Below are 16,572 nucleotides of genomic sequence, written 5' to 3'. Positions count from 1 at the left end.
AAAACTCACACAATCATCCCTATGAATTATAGGGATGATTATAGCTGTGGGGACAGTTGGGTTGAAACTTGAAATGAAGACATCATCGTGGCATATTATTTACAGGTTTCACCTTTTTGAATGTTTTTGAATGAGAAATAAATTGTCATCGTTAACATTTTGAGAATGAAACACAACGCAAGGTTGTAGAATGATTAATAAATGTATATTTTATTTACAAAAAAAAGCTAAATTATCCATATTCCTGATGCATCTGTCTCATGTATAGTATAAGTGAACTCAACAGCATTACTGCGTAAGATGTATACCTTTTTAGCAATGTTCATTTTGTCCTACCGGTAATTTAGCTTTTTTCTATACAGAAGTACTAAAATCAGTCAAACGTTTTTAAACAATATTATGTGGGTAACCTGAAATATTGAATAATATGAATGTATGACAAGACATTTAAACGAAGCCCTCTCTAAACCGTTTACATCCGGTTTACATAAAAAAGGGGAAGGTGATTGTATATAATTTTGAAAATAAGTCTGGTTACCTCTAAAAGGCAAATATAATAATAAAGAAACCTTGATAAGTTGAAGATATAAATTGTAGCAACATAAAACATCCAACAAATAAACTGTTTCAAAGGTGTAACTAATGTTATGTTCTCTCCCCTATAATACATCCGGATAAAGATGACTTTATCACTGATGTCTTATGCTGATTATATGACGTAAGTACTTGCAGTTGCTACATTTTGAAAGGTTTTCATGAAAGAAAAAACAAAATTCAGTTCTCTTGCATGTCCAAATGAAACATGGTAAGCGCACAAACCATATAAAAAGTTAACTGAACATTTTCTTTTGTCCACTGTCATTAAAGTGCAAAAAGGTCTAGGTCTAGGAAGATTGGCAGAGGCAGGGATATGAAAAGCTTTAGGTTTGTCTCGGCTTATGTTGATCTAAAGATTGTTTGCCACCAATAATAATTTAAATTATAAATATGAATCATAACTCTTATAACTCTCATTTCAAATAAAAAAATGTACAGTTAAAGTATTGAATGACTGAATTGAAATAGCTAGTATTAGCTTAATAACAAACAAATTGTTTAATTAAATGTCATTGTGCCTATAGCTTATAATAATGTTCAGAGAAAGCTGGAGACTGACAGCCAATCTTTTAAAGACAAATTAGTCTTTTCTCGTAATAAAGATGCTTGGACAAACAAATTGACAACAAGCAGCAAATATATCTTTTAGCATATGGTATACCAATCCAAGAGAGCGTTGACAATGGTTCAGAAAGAGTAAAGATTATTTTAAAACACAGAATACTTTCAATATGAATCATACACACATTACACTGAAATCAGTACAGAACCATGAAATAAGAATGAGCAGCTACATGTTTCAGGACTACTTTGATGGCACAAGCATATTAGCCAAATATTTAGCAATGTCAGCCATTGTGCCATGTAATATTGCCAACCTTTTTGCCACAAAATATATGCAGTGACTTAAAAAATGTTTAATAAGCATATAAAACCATTTGTATCAAATACCATTGAATATTTTAGAGTATGACGTCATTATCATGGTATGTATGATATTAAAAGTTCATGCAATTTCTTTCGTACCCACCCCACATTATACTGTACACCTATACACCTAGAAAACAGGTTCTCATTTTGAGTGCTCATTCATAAAACTCCATTCAAGTGTCATTTCCTTAATTCTCTCTTAAAGTTCATGTAATTTTGAACATAAGAGTTCACTGTGTATATTTACAAGTCAGTTAACATCTGTTTTTCCTATATCCCATCAACTTTGCAAGAGGATGGCAGCCGCTTCCGAACCCCAACTGCTCACAACTCCGCTCATTGTTGAACCTGAAAGACGTTGATCTTGCTTGTGTTTTTGAGCGTTTGTCTCCGGTTGCAGAACCATACTCGTACGACCTCACGGTCATAGTTGAGCTCCCTGGCAATTTCTGTAATCTCTTGGCCAGTGGGCAGGGCGTTCTTCTCAAAGTAGGTGTTGAGGACTTCTATTGCCTGTGGCGTGAAACTGGTGCGACGTTTACGTTTCTTGGACGGTTCTCCGCCCACAAACTCCATCAGATTTTGTTGGCCTTTCTGGTTCCACAGTTCAGCTTCAGCAAGCCACCTCTCCAACACTGGCTTCAGCTTCTGAGCACTCTTCGGAGTGATGTCCAGTTTTTCAAACCTGCATGACAAACATTTAATTCTTATCTGTAACTATTCAGTGGGAACATTCTTTTTCCAACCTATCCATCATAATATACTAATTGGTCCTCACTAATGGTCATTATAAGATGGTACCATTTCTGATAACAATGGCTTCTATTTTAGCATGTTAACTTTCAAGGAAAAGAAAGCTAAAGTTTCTATTAGCCTGGAATCCCCATCAATGATGTCAGGTTTCTAATCTGACCACCATACACCATACCACCATTTTTTGTGAAAAACAATTATATGAAGATAATAAATTTTGTATGTGTCTATGGAGTTAACATTACTCTAATAGACCCCCAGGTGTGGTTAAAATATTGAAATATGTCTTCCCTGTGTATATAGTGATATCAGTGATCACAATATCATCCCCTCCCCTAACCCCTCTCCCTTTATCATACAACAACAGCTGTGGGTGACCTCTCTGCTGCCCCATCTGGCAGAGTCAGGTTACGCATCACCACCCACCAGGCAAACCCACGCTGGGCAATACCTACGCTGTAGTGTAGACGGTATCATCTTTTTTGGGCGGAAGTTGCAGGATTTTGGCAGAAGTACCGCTCAAGGAAATTGACGTTGTGACGTTGATGCTTTACAAATCCGTTTACATTCTCAGTGAATTAAACTAAAGTGTTGTGATTGGTCGAGAAAATATCGTATCCGGGGGAAATACATCTGAGGGATGTTCCGGCCCGACACTTCCGCCGATACCGTCTCTGCCTTAGGTTGTGACCAGGCTTTTCTCTTCACAGCCTGGGATTGAGGCTAGGCAAACCAGACATACTGAACTGGTGGGTGTGGCCACATAAAACATAATTTTAACACTTTCTGTGCACTTTTTTGAAGAAACAAAATTGTTCTATAATCATACCTGTGATGATAATAATAATAATAATGGATTGCATTTTTATAGCGCTTTTCTATGTACAACGTGCCTACTCAAAGCGTTTACAATGGTCCATTCATTCATACATTGGGAGGTGAAGTTGCGAACAGTTGACGCCAGCGTCCTCACTTCCCACATTCACACACCAATGGTGGCAATCATAATAACCTGATGATCATGTTTTAGGAGGGAAAGAAATCACGGCATGCTATCTTTAAGGATTACAATGTTTTGGGTTGTTCAATCAGTACAACAGACACACTATCACTGTAAACTGAAAACTTCTCACCCTCTTCCTCCAATCAGCTCTCCTCCTCCTATGTTGCTCTGCAACTCGCTACGCTAGCTTAGGCAGTTGAATTAAAGAAAAAACAAATCCCCCTATGCTCTCTTAATGCTTGTCCTAATTTTTTATGTTGGCACTTCCCTTATCTGGTCATGGGAATGTTTTATGTGGTTTGACCTTGTACTACTATATGGCGATCTAACTTCTTTTATGGTTGAATTATTTGTAAATCACTATGGATAAGAGGTAGTTAAATGCCTGAATGCTATAATAAAATACTAAATTATTTGCAAGGGTGCAGTTTACCTGCAAATGGCAGACTGGCTATAGGCTGGACCCTCAGTTGCAGTGAGAGCCTGCCCCACTTGTGTCTGAGTAAGCCCCAAAGACAGCCGGCGGATCTTAAAGTTCTTGGCAAACTCTCGAATTTCTTCCAGATTAATGCCCTCTTCGTTGCTGACTGCTTGCTGGGGTTCTAAAAAAACAACAAGAGTTCAGTTAAAATTATCTCCCTATTTAGGATTGAACTATGTGGAACTAGGCAGCGAGAGATAGGCGAGTGTATACTGTACATACTGTTGACAAGCTGACCCACAGTTGCCATGTCTCCGCAGGTGATGGGAACTGAGGAGGAGAGTGTAGTGGCCGTCTTCATGATAGTCGGCTGAGGGGCGATTACAATTGGTGACTGAGAGACAGTCGTTACCGATGCCTGGGGGTGAGAAACAATCAATCAAATAATTTTATTTACACCCGAAATATATTATACTCAGTGTGATGCATTCAGTCCGTAGTGTTCAAGGCAACTTTCAGCTGCTACATCATTGTATTTCTAAAGTTGAAATTGCTTTGTTTGCTTTGTTAGTTTGTTTGTTAAAATTGCTTTGTTGTTTTAAAAGTGGGTTATCTTCTACCTGTGAGCTGGGTTTGGAAAGCGTCTGAGGAGCAGTAACCTTGGGTAGAACTGCAGTGGAACTTGGAACAGTATTAAGCCCATTCCCAAGAGTGGCAATAATCTGGCCTTGGTTGTTGAGAATCAACTGTGGGGTGACAGTCTGGAGCTGAAGACCCTGGAGACCCTGGAGACCCTGGAGACCCTGGAGACCCTGGAGACCCTGAAGACCCTGAAGACCCTGGATTCCCTGAAGACCCTGGAGACCCAGCAGTGGGAGGGTACCTATCACCTAGATAAACAGAAGCATTTAAAACATACGTATAAATGCATATTCTGCTGATCACAAACTAACTGGCAGAGGTACAAATCCCTTCATTCTCTTGGACGTGTTTCAGAGCAGCATTTCACGCTGAGGCCATGTTAATAATGAATAGATAAGAGAGTGCAAATTTGAGATAAATGGTGTCTTGCACACAAACCAGTTCTAGCAAGGTGAGCAATCATTTCAGAAAACCAAAATACCTAATACCTATACCTATTATTAATTTTTTATGCTCAGTGTTGTATTTATTCAAATAATTATGCCTAAAGCTACAATCTCCTACACTTAAACATGGTGTCGGGTAGGACACCTATTGGGTGACAAGGTCAATAAAGTTATTTGAAGCAGATGGCATACCGGATTGGACGCTAGATGCACAGAATAACAGTATTTTATATTATGTTTAAGGAATTGCGTGTGTGTGTGTTGCCTTTGTGCTACCGACCTGTCCCTGGGCATTGGTGATGATCTGACTAGTGATGCCAGCCATGTTGTTTATGGCACTGGTGAAGATGGGAGTGGAGGTGAGGGAACTGATAAACTGGGGCTGTGTTCCCAGTGAAGCAGCACTGAACTGAAAAGCATTAAATCACACACACAATATCATGTGACTCACTAGTCAAATAAGAATATAACTAGTCTAAATATTATGAACAGTAATGATTCTTACAATAGCAGGATTGATGGAGATTCCAGGAGTCTGAAGAGTGGCTACAGACAGACTTGGCTGACAGATCGTCGTAGAAGCTGTGGTCACCTGTGCTGCTGTAACTTGACCAGTGGTCATCTGGGCACTGCTCACCTGTGTTGGCTGACACGTCATTTGATGAACTGCTGCTGTTTGTATGGAGGGTGACTGAGGCTGGAACACTGCTTGGGTGCATGTCTGCAGCTGGGGCTGGACTGAGTTAGGAACAGCAACAGCCATTAGTTGATTAGTTGAATGAATGTTAGGTTGTGTGATGCTAAAGTTTCATATTCTTTGAGGTGACATAATTATGCTTAATTTAAATACTGTCGTACAGATCTACAAGCTCACAATCCTATTTTAGCACGTAACACTGGCATGCAACAAAGTATAAGAGTACGGCCTACAGTCAAGAGTACGGCCTACAGTAATCAAGCTACTGTATATATAGACACATCCATGCATCGACAGGCAGTGTTTTACCTTGCAGGCCAGCTAAGGGAAGTTTGAGGAAGTTTCCTGCTTGGCTAGCAGCCGAGAACCCAGGGAGAGTAGCTACATTAGTGGTGGGGAGCGTAAGCACAGCCAGGCCTCCCTGGCCACCGATGGAGCCTGCCATGTTGAGGGGGATGAGCAGAGGCTGACCCAGAGACCCTGTTTGGGCCATCATCCCAGTCATCAGGGTGGCCAAGCTTTCCTGGGTCAAGACCTAGAGCGGGACAGAGCGAAGGTCATGTCATTGAGATAAAAGTATTAAACAACTAAAGTACCACGTTTAAAACAAGAGAGTTGCGCAGATCCAGTCCCTCGCTGGTGCTGGACAAAGGTTGATACAGTATAAACGTTTGTTTGTTTAAAACACCGACATGTAATAGCATGACTTTTCGGCCATAGCTGGCCTTCATCAGGTGACCTGATCTTTGGCAAGTGTCACCACTCTAACATTGTGTATTTGTTTGAGAATTTAAAGGGTTAGTGTGGCAAAATGTAAATGAGCCGTGGTGGGTTTGTAAAGCTACCATCTTTATCTGTGAGTGTAAAATCCAAAGTGACTCTATTCAGTGTGAATGGCCACACTTATAGCACATAAAGGCATGCAAACAAATCAGATTCTGTCAATATAAAAGAAAACTAGTCCTGGAATCAAATTTTGTGAGATGGCTATGCACATTTGATATTACCCATGATTATAGTTCTCTAGTCTAGTGCAACACACATCAATTGGTCACCAATATTTGTGTAATGTGAGCAATTACAGAAATGCCAGCAGGTGTTGTGCCAACTGCTTTTGCCATAGTTTGAGAGTTAATCTATTCTAATCACTACTTTAATAATCACAGAGCACAAAAGCAAAATTGACAATATTTGAAACTTATATCATGCCCAGGTTGCTATACAATCCAAGGTACCAAAGATGAATATCGCTTTAAGAAGAAATATAGAATCCTAGAGGATGTTATTGATGGTTTGGACATCAGGTTTGGACGTCAGAGGAGGGATAGTGAGTATATCGGTAGAAGGATGCTGAGGTGGGAAACTGCCAGGCAGGAGGTCTAGAGGAAGACCAATGAAGAGATTTATGGATGTAGTGAACAGGACATGAAGTTAGTTGGTGTGAAAGAAGAGGAGGCAGAGGACAGCGTGAGGTGAAAGAAGAGGAGACAGGGGACAGTGTAAGATGGGGCAAATGAGTCGCTGTGGCGACCCCTGAAGGGAACAGCTGAATGGAAAATAAGAAGAGGAGATGTTATTGTGAGCATGTTTGTAGTACCTGTGGATAGCCCTGCATGGAGATGGGCATGGAGGCTTGTGGATGTGCCAGGGACAGACTGAAAGGAACACCTGGAGCCAGTGTTGAGACGGTAGGAGTCACAGACATCACCTGCTGCTCTTCCAGCACTGGAACAAGTCAGATACATATGTTGACGACCAACAGATGTTTTAGTCACATTATATTTTGCATGAGACAAAAAAAAAGCATTGTGCAAAATGACAAGAAAATGTTGTCCTGCTGTGAAATATCTTTGGCGTTATTTATGTGCATGGCTTTAACGTAGAACCAACACACTGAAGTTGGAATCCACCATATATTGAAACGTTGTCATTTCTGTCAAATATACGGTCACATTTGACCATCAGATGACATTAATTTACAATACAACAGTTCTGGAACTCACCCACTCTCCCAGTATTATTGGGTACAGCGGGGCTGTCGTGTGTACTGCTGGCCTCAGGCTGCTCAGGGGCGGAATTGCCTCCCTCTTCAGCTCTAGAGTCCACAATTCCATCCTGTGCTGATGGGAGAGATGCATCGACCTCTACCTCTAGCACACGGATAGTTTCATGGCCAGACATCACAATCACCTGCACAACAGTTGGAATTTAAAAAATGCACAATGACTCAATTTCTATACTTCTATACCATTTTCTTTGGAGGAGACCTACCGCGCTAGCACAGCAGATATATGATTAATACACTACAGTAATATTCCCCTTAAGTTGTTCACAGATTATAACAGTGTAATATCTTGTAGTAAATGGAATTAAATTATGGCTATTCTCTTTTCATTTACCACCACTCACTGGGCAGTCAAAAACTATGATGATCATCACTCCCCAACAAGCTCCATCACCTATATGAACGTGTAGTCGAGCTGCATTCAGTAATGGTATGCCGTAATGGAAGAACTAGAGCAAAGGCAGCAGGACAGCCTGGGCTGGAGGGCAAGATGCGGAAGAAACAATGCAGGAAGAGAGAGGATGCATACCTGGTTGTCTTTGGCAGGGAATTTCAAAGTGCAGGAACTAAATGGCTGAAAAAAGACTTCTGCAGTCAGACAGTGAATGGCTAAGGAAAACAGAGAAGCCAAGCACACGTTAGGACACAATGGAACAAAACTAAACTAAAAAAAGACAGATGAAAGAACACGACTAAAACGATGATAAGAACATAAGCCAACAAGCAGCATAAGCAATGCTTCCTGAAAGCCCCCAACTGTCATTAACGAAGGGCATTGCTTTTGTTTGCTGACTATGTCTATGGAGAATGTAGCCAGAAAAAAACAATTGATCGATCAATAAGCATGACAATGTACACAGTGGTAAACCTCCCAGGCATAATGAGTAAGGTATTATTTGATGATAAATCAGGGAAAGTAAGGTATAATCTCAATGAACTGCTGTGTTGTGTTAAGCATTGCATTATGATATGATATGTTGGCACATGGGGGTGACAACATCTAATGACAGAAGACTAACTTGAAAATGACAAGTTTGGTTAAGTTTAGGTGCTGAACACTGAAGGAGAGCGATGACAGATGCTTGGTACCTGTTCATTAACAGTAAGGGAGCCATTTTTGGACGGGAGGTCCTGGTCCATGGCTCAGTGCACCAGTACAGTCACTGTCCAGTAGGCATTCTATGTGGAAAAAGACAATTAAAACGAACAGCTTTGCACAAGACTTTTGTCAAAAGTTCATATCTGGGTGTATTTTCCTAGCCTAAACAAAAACAGACATTGTTATAGTTTTGGGTGAACACAACTTAAATGGGAATGTTTATAGGCTATTCCCTTTTCGCATGGCTATTTTTCATACCAGGACCAAAATATTTCATGGGGCCTGAAGAGGCCTCCTATGTTGCACGTGAAAATGCTACAAAAACCGTATTGATATGATCATCAAAGCCATGCATTTCTGCTGGATCCACAATCTAAAAGCAAACAGATTCAAGGTGATCCCTTCTGTGCAGAAAAGACCGCTTCCAAATGAAGATCTGTCAAAACTTCAGCGGCTGTTTGATGGACACCCCACCCCCATCCTGGCCAATAAAAGTCTCGTCGCGTCGTACACTTTTGGGGACAAGCTGTTACCACCAAGTATATGCGACACAAATAATCTCGATCCATGCCTAGAGAGACCGAATATTATGTATTTCCCTCTTTATCATAAATATATAAATTATGCTAATTACGAGCATTGCATATTAACCAAAACTCCTTTCCTCTCGCCGTTTCGCTGCTAGGCGAACGCTGCGCTAGAATAGAGTCGGGTTATTATATTCAACTTACCGCTTTAGGTGTATCGTGTTTTCTGTTATCGTCTCTGGTTTAAAGGCTTTGTCACAGTTAGTTTCGGTCACACATAATTAAAAATTCATCTCAGCTTCCAGACAGGCGCTGTGACTGCACACAAAAGAGGCATTTGCATGGATAAGGAGGGTTTGCAATGTTAGGATATCCCCTTTCTTAATATTTAATCACGGTGTCCTCTGTATGAAAGTTTAGATGATCGGAAATCCTCGTAATGCCTTAAAAGATCCCATTTGTCTTGCCTAGACAAGCAAAAAATTGCAACAAATTTGGCCTTTTGCACTACGTCATGAACATAATTTATGCAAGAAAAAATCTTGCATTGAAAAATGTCTGCCTCGACTTGAGAGGAGCCATGGCTCTCTTAAAGGTGCAGTGCAGCTTTAAAAAGACGAGCACAAATCACAACTATTTACTATAGTACACTATTTGTTTAATGGTTAGCGTTAGCCTATTGATAAATAAAACCGTGATAATTGATTGAAAAATAAGTTGAAAGCATAATTTCAAGACTCTTGCTTCCTGTAAGCAGTAAAGGGATTGTCGTATAGCCTACTTAACTTATGTGATAATGAGTATGTGCTTAACACATTTGTTGGCAAGTGTCCACCCATCTCTGTGACATTGAAAAGTGAATCATGCAATGCCGTTATAAATCATGAATGTTCAACCATATTCAAGCAGCAGCAGCCCAATCTTAAATTGAACATGTGATGTAGACTACCATTTTCACAAAAACAAGGGAAGACAATAATAAATAAAGTGTTGTTATAATGGTTATATCCTCAACGTCCAGCATCAATCTGGTCAGGATGGAATGGATCAATGGCCAAAATGCACAAAAATCTATGAAATGTATCTTATTGCAATTAATGGTCAGATCCAGTAGATAGAATACAGTTCAATGAGTTCATTCCAGGTTCATTGCCTTTAGTTGGTATCGTATGTCTATGTTGAGATTGTATCTGATGAAGGAAAAATAACTTTATCACTATAGCCTACGCCTGTCCTCTTTTGTATCTCATCGCTGCACTATCGTGTATTTTTAATAGCCTATGGTCATCTTCTACGGTTCTCCAAGGGTTCGCATGTTTTACGTGTTTTTGTGCGTGTGAAGTTATAAATCTGCAAATCCATCGTTTTCGGAGCTATTACAAAACTTCACTTTATAATGTGGTGTCCTAATAGGCTATAGCCCATTGTCCAAAAAAATATTATTCCAAAGACCATCATTATATTATATTCCAAAGATCATTATTATTTTATCATCCGTCATCATTATTATTTTATAACAGTACAACTAATTAGGGCAGAAAACGTAGATTCGAATACTCAACACTAGGGGGCGCGTGCAATTAAAATGTATGTTGGAGAAGAAGGAGTGACGTAACCATTTCCACCACAACAAGCTGAAAAACAAGGAAGTGAACAGTAATCTGTCATAAGGCCGTGAAAAAAAGGATTCCGAATCTTGCTTTAATCGTCTTTACTCATCAGCTTACACGCCCATTCACAACGATGAACAACAAAGGTGCGTATGTGGTCGTGGTATAGATGTAGTAGGTTACCCACGGTGATACTGATATATCATCATGTGTAGAGATGGAGGTATGCCGTTATGGTGTAAGTCCGTTGTTACAGCGAAACGACGACGGGGCATGACAATAAACAACAGATCATGTATTACCGTGCGTGTAGCTAACGCTAAACTCTGCCATCGGATGGAATGGGACAATCGCACGATATGAAAACGAAAGCCCCGAATAGGTGTCATAATAATACGTTGCCATTTAAAATAACAATATAGCCGCGATGACGGTACGTTTCGGTGCAAATATAGTACGATCATCTATCATTAGTTAACACTGCTAGCCGCTACCAGGCAGGCTGACCTCCAAAACAAAGCAGACGCCGCTGTTTGGGTTTTCAATCTTCCCATCTTTTATTATTTTATTGTGAATACTAAAAGAATGTTGAATGACAGCCATTAAAAGATTGGAGGACTACGGCGTGTTCAGAGTTCAGACACAAAGAATGACATAACGTAACGTTACGTAGGCTACTACGGGTAAACGACGTTTAGAAACTGCCTGGCAGTGCAATGGGGGATGATAGCCGTTCCCGTAGCAGAGATGATGGTGTTGATTTAACGCTCCAGCCAAGATTTCCATGTTTATTTAGTAAATCATTTTACTACATTTGGTTTAAGTAAAACAAACCCTATACATTGAGTGTTTGTGTGTGTATTGTGTATCTATTCAAGACGGGATGACGATAAATGGTCTGTTATTGTTGCAGGTTCATATCCTCAGCAGAATGTGTACCCTCAACAAGGCTCTGCACCCATCTATCCTCCTATGCAAGTTTCCCCGCAGGCACCCCCTTACACAGATGCCCCTCCTGCATATTCTGAGGTAACTGGTATTTAGTGATCGACGTATACATTTATAATTATATTATCGATCGACTGAGTGAATACTTTATTAACAGTTTGCAAAATAGTACAGTGGTACAATTATGCAATGATGCTAAAAGGATATGAACACAAAAAGCCACAAAGGCTTGTTTCCATTATGGTCCTATGTATTCAATTCGTCAAGACAAGAAGAAACCTGTAACCTGTATTATATGACGAAATTGACCATATGAGACTAGATAATAGATATTGTCTGGTATTTTTGATAACTTAATATTATTGTGATATGACAAACTGGTATTTTTTTAATATATCAATGGTCTGAAGTATACCCTGGTCTGTATTTTTAGCTGTTTACAAACTCACAAGTGAGCTTGTAGATCTGATATTTTTGAAAATGTCAGTTATAATTAAATATTGCCACAATATGACATTATCATCACAATAGTGCAGCACTATTCTTGCTCAAATGTGAATCTCGAGTTTCCTCCACAAGAATTGAGATCACAATTCAAAAAATGTCCATGAAAATATTTATTGTCTTTAGTCTGTAGTTGCTGAACATTACTAGGCCTACATTTAGAATGTGGCACCTGGAGCCAACTACTGTGGCTTTAAACCATATACTCTAAGCTTTAAACAGACAATATAAAAGTGCTTGACTTAAACCTCCCTCTTGTAGCAAAAAGAGTAACTAAAATTAATTGGACAGCCAACTAGTTGTGCACGATTCTTGCTCAAATTTTGAAATGAGATCGCATGGGTGTCTGAATCTAGTTTGCAATCTTTTTTTCGAATGAATCATGCAGCACTACGTCATGTATCAAATCAATTTTGCGTTATTTGTTTTATTTTGTCCATATCACCCAGCCCTAATGCTGTAAAACAAATCTGAGTGTAAATGTATTCCAACTATCCAATCTAAATTCCATATGGCTCTGCTATCCATCTCCGTCTCCACAGATATACCAGCCCAGATATGTTCTTCCGCATCAGGTCCCTGGTCAGGTGCCTCAGATGACCTCCCCATATGCCCAGATGTTCATGCCCATGCAGCAGATGCCTATTGGACAAGTTGGCCAGAATGTTCCCATGGCCTACTATCCTATGGGCCATATGTACCCACCTGGCTCCACAGTGATGGTGGAAGGGGGCTTTGATGCTGGAGCGCGCTTTGCAGCAGGCAATGGTGTTGCCATTCCAGTGAGTATCCATTCAGTTAAACCATTTGTAAAGAGTCAAACTGATTGAAGTCAATATGATGCCAATTAAAATGTGCTGTAATGTTGTTTCGTTAAAATAAATGTAGCACTAACTAATCAGTAATCATTGCTATAGTGTTTGTTCAGTAACTGGGGTTTCCCCTTCTCCAGCTCTTTAATAAACCGAAATGACGTTTTCATGTCAGGATACCAATTGTATCCAATCAGGAGAAAGAACTCCCACAGGGCACCGGGTAAACAAAATTGGAACTGGATGAATATAAAATTGAAGCAGCTGAATGGGTTCTCTCTCCTGATTGGATCATATGAGATAGCTGCAGGTAGCTAGCTATATAGGTACATATATTATAGATGTATTATTATAGATATAAATAATTATGTCATGTAATATTATAGATATTATACTACGTCTGCCCGGAAATTTTCATTCTTACTTAAATCAAGTGGAATATGATGTGTATGTTTATATCCTCCTCTTTTCTACCAATATTTTAGCCCCCACCACCCGGACACCCACCCAATGCAGCTCAGCTGGCTGCCATGCAGGGTGCTAATGTTGTAATGTCGCAGCGCAAGAATAACTTCTTCCTGGGTGGTTCCAATGGAGGTTATACCATCTGGTAACATCAACCGTTCTCCTCAAGTACCCCATTATTGCTAAACCCTGTCCCCTATTAAAAAAAGGAAAAGAAAAAAAAAAGCACAGCAAACTCCTCAGGGAGAATTTAACACTGAGATTGTAATAACGGCCATTTACATTTGGGTCCACCTACATTCTCCAAGTTAAATGAACACTGAGGGTTTGACTGTTCCCATACCCCTCCCTTGTTCCACATGCCTCCCTCTTTAGGCTGCTGGCCATGCCACTATACTGATATCACCTAACGGAATGTAATACTTTAGAGCCCTATTCAAAGGTACAGTATTCCACTTGTCATCTAAAGACAAAATATTCCAATTGATGGATACCACTGCCTGGAGAGGACAAAACTCTTTTACAAGCCTCAGAACTCATTCCACAATTCATTAAGTCTAGCCTCTATAGTCATTTAAAAGCTCATCACTTATAGATTCTGATATCTGCATTTGTTCAAGTAAAGCAAATAGATCACACTTTGCATTAGGATGTTCTTGTACTTGTGTAAACAAATACATGCAATTGTGAAGTAAATTCACTTGTACATATTTTAGCTGCTTTGTAGTTAAATTGGAATACAGATGTGAAGTTGTAGTTGAAATGCAAAAGGAAAGAAGGGGTTACTTCACCTCTTTTTGAAAAAACAATTGTTAGTGCTATTATAGTTACAGAAACTGCGGTGTAATAATTACATTATTTGACAGAGATGACATTTCACCTATACAATAACAATGTTAATGTCTTGAATGCTTGAGCAAGGACGTCTTGCCTTGTCTTTTACTTTTGCATGGTATCCAGAATGTCGTGACAAAGTTGTCACAAAATAAAATTACCAACATTTAATTCATGGCATAGTAATCACTTGCTGAGTAGATTTTAAGCGAAAAAGAATGCGAGGAAAAAAAGTAATTACAAAATCTTTAAGGTGGTTTACTGTACCTTAACGGGCAACTGTTAGATGAACATAAGTGTCAAAGAGCACTGGAGATAGCCCTAAATTAAAGCATTAACTTCAGTAAACTTAAAGGAAGAAATTTAAAGAATAAATCCAAATAGTGAATTGAGTGGAAAGGGGTGGTTGGTGTAACATGTTAGCAGAAGTTTTTGGTTTAATTTGTTTTTCTTTCACAGTCGGATACCCAGAGTTTATACTATAAGTGTTTTATCGTACAGATTTCAACTGCTTCCATTTTGTTATACTTTTGTTTAATGCATTTATTCGTCTTAGAAAAAAATGGCACTTGTGGATTCATTATCTCACTTTCTTAATAGTTGAGGTAACCGTTTCTTTAATGATACAGCTTTTTTCTTGCACGTTTTAGTGATTTAAGTTTCTGTAGGCTAATTTGTTAGTATAACCAAGGAGCTGGTTGTACCAAAGATTGGTCTATATTGCACTCGTGTTGAGTTGTGACATTACATTTTAAATGTCACAATCAAAAGCAAGCATATCATTGAATAGGATGTGATTAAAGAGTAGATACATAGACCTTCAATCTGACATAGTATTTCAATATGGTGTTTGACACTTTTTGTAGTTTAATCACATTTTTAAGTTGTAATGTACATACATTGTTGCACCATAGCGATGTAAACTTTGGATTTTTTTTTCCTCATGTGCACTGCTTAATAAATCAGAAAGGATGCAGGCATGGGGCTACTGTTTGTTTAAAAAAATCTATTTAATTTTTTTTCCTGAATAAATGCTACTTTAATTTCTTCTGAGAAAAAGAAAAAAGCTGTGAAATTTTAGGATTGAAAAATGCTACTTGCTTTTCAAGCCTGGTCTAAATTAATGCCAAGTTACAGTATATTCTTCAATAGCCTGAAAGTATATGCAAACATCAATATCAAGGGCACATCACTGTCTAGATTTGTTCATTTCCAAGTCATTATTGTGCTGCTAATTAAACTACCATATATTCTTCACATGTAGACGAATGAGGTAAGATGTGTTAAACGAAGTAAGTTTGCATGGTTGCCATTATATTTTGTTGCCAATTTTCATTTTGGTGTTTGGTTAACATGTGTCACTGGGTATCCGACATTCCACACAGTTTCAACAGCTGTGGCCTGCAGAAGTTGTAGTAGCCTACCTTTGTATGCTACTTCAATGTTCATTTGGTATGGTCACTAGCTAGCAGTCTAGGAAACTGCTCGCATGATTTATACTTTGTCGTATACCGAAAATAGCCGATCTACAAGGTCACAGTGTGCCAACTTCCGATGTGTTGTGAGCTTATACATCAGATTTTTTCAGCTTGCGCTTATAAACCATACCAGACATGGTTGACATTACTCAAAACCTAACTGAAAGTGTGTTCACTTCAGCAAATTGGTGCTTCATAGTTTTGCTTAGAAAGCAGACCACAGCTTTCAAAACGTGTTTGATTCAGATAAACGTCAACTTTCTTTTTATGTCACAGTACCAATTGTGTTTGTAATGTAACATGATGGCTTAGTCCCAGCAATATCAAGTACTGTAACCTAAAGCTTACCAGTAGATGCCATGCCAACCACAGCCAGCGTGGAATGGGATTCTTTTTTGTTGAAGGATTATGGACATTTATAGTTCAGGGATTCTTTAAAATATTTTGTAACATGGATATATGTACTGAAGTAATTTGATGGACTTTAGTACACATTCTATCTTTTAAGATTACTAAAGGAGATGAGTGTCACTATGGTTTGCTGAGACAGGTCATAAGATGGAACTCTTTGCAAAAGAACTTAGGTGCACTTAACTTTTTTATACTAAACTTAAAAATGAAAATTTAGAATAAATGTTATTTTGGAAATTTGAAATGTGTCATGTTCATCCTTTGATTTTAACCTTGTTTAGAAAAGATGTAATACTGGAAGTGAATAAATTGTCAACTGTACGCTTTTAT

The 16,572-nt window shown here is 38.9% G+C and overlaps 2 protein-coding genes across 5 annotated transcripts; one reads left to right on the top strand and one right to left on the bottom strand.

Moving 5' to 3' along the window:
* Positions 1-183: 183 nt before the first annotated feature.
* Positions 184-9,701, bottom strand: pou6f1 (POU class 6 homeobox 1). Of its 4 annotated transcripts, none has more exons than XM_083768721.1 (12): positions 9,385-9,701; positions 8,644-8,733; positions 8,084-8,163; positions 7,493-7,679; positions 7,087-7,214; positions 5,799-6,024; positions 5,298-5,530; positions 5,073-5,201; positions 4,325-4,594; positions 3,987-4,122; positions 3,717-3,885; positions 184-2,212 (listed from the first exon to the last, which is right to left on the bottom strand). In XM_083768721.1, the coding sequence occupies exons 4-12, from the start codon at positions 7,668-7,670 to the stop codon at positions 1,864-1,866; spliced, it is 1,818 nt and encodes a 605-aa protein (XP_083624847.1). In that variant the 5' UTR covers positions 7,671-7,679; positions 8,084-8,163; positions 8,644-8,733; positions 9,385-9,701; the 3' UTR covers positions 184-1,863. The 4 variants fall into 4 exon arrangements, with proteins under 4 accessions (XP_083624847.1, XP_083624846.1, XP_083624845.1 ...); XM_083768720.1 differs by lacking the exon at positions 8,084-8,163 and having other exon boundaries at positions 4,325-4,535; positions 4,572-4,594; XM_083768719.1 differs by lacking the exon at positions 8,084-8,163.
* A 1,102-nt stretch (positions 9,702-10,803) lies between these two features.
* dazap2 (DAZ associated protein 2) lies at positions 10,804-16,563 on the top strand. The gene is made up of 4 exons (XM_083769328.1): positions 10,804-10,936; positions 11,704-11,819; positions 12,785-13,024; positions 13,540-16,563. Exons 1-4 carry the CDS (start codon positions 10,924-10,926, stop codon positions 13,666-13,668), a joined length of 498 nt encoding a protein of 165 aa, XP_083625454.1. The 5' UTR covers positions 10,804-10,923; the 3' UTR covers positions 13,669-16,563.
* The last annotated feature ends 9 nt before the right edge of the window (positions 16,564-16,572 follow it).

Source organism: Protomyctophum parallelum (assembly GCF_964188405.1).
Source record: "Protomyctophum parallelum genome assembly, chromosome: 7".
NCBI classification, from domain to species: Eukaryota; Metazoa; Chordata; class Actinopteri; order Myctophiformes; family Myctophidae; genus Protomyctophum; species Protomyctophum parallelum.
The sequence above is the reverse complement of the archived record's forward strand: the minus strand, read 5'-3'. Positions and strand labels throughout refer to the sequence as shown.

Excerpts from the sequence above, each read along its gene's own strand:
- dazap2 (XM_083769328.1), top strand. Across the intron at positions 11,820-12,784 it reads CCCCTCCTGCATATTCTGAG|ATATACCAGCCCAGATATGT; the intron begins GTAACTGGTATT and ends CCGTCTCCACAG. Across the intron at positions 13,025-13,539 it reads GCAATGGTGTTGCCATTCCA|CCCCCACCACCCGGACACCC; the intron begins GTGAGTATCCAT and ends CCAATATTTTAG.
- pou6f1 (XM_083768719.1), bottom strand. The coding sequence starts at position 8,694 with ATGGACCAGGACCTCCCGTCCAAAAATGGCTCCCTTACTGTTAATGAA. Across the intron at positions 5,202-5,297 it reads TCTCCATCAATCCTGCTATT|TTCAGTGCTGCTTCACTGGG; the intron begins GTAAGAATCATT and ends AATGCTTTTCAG. Across the intron at positions 4,595-5,072 it reads TCACCAATGCCCAGGGACAG|GTGATAGGTACCCTCCCACT; the intron begins GTCGGTAGCACA and ends CTGTTTATCTAG.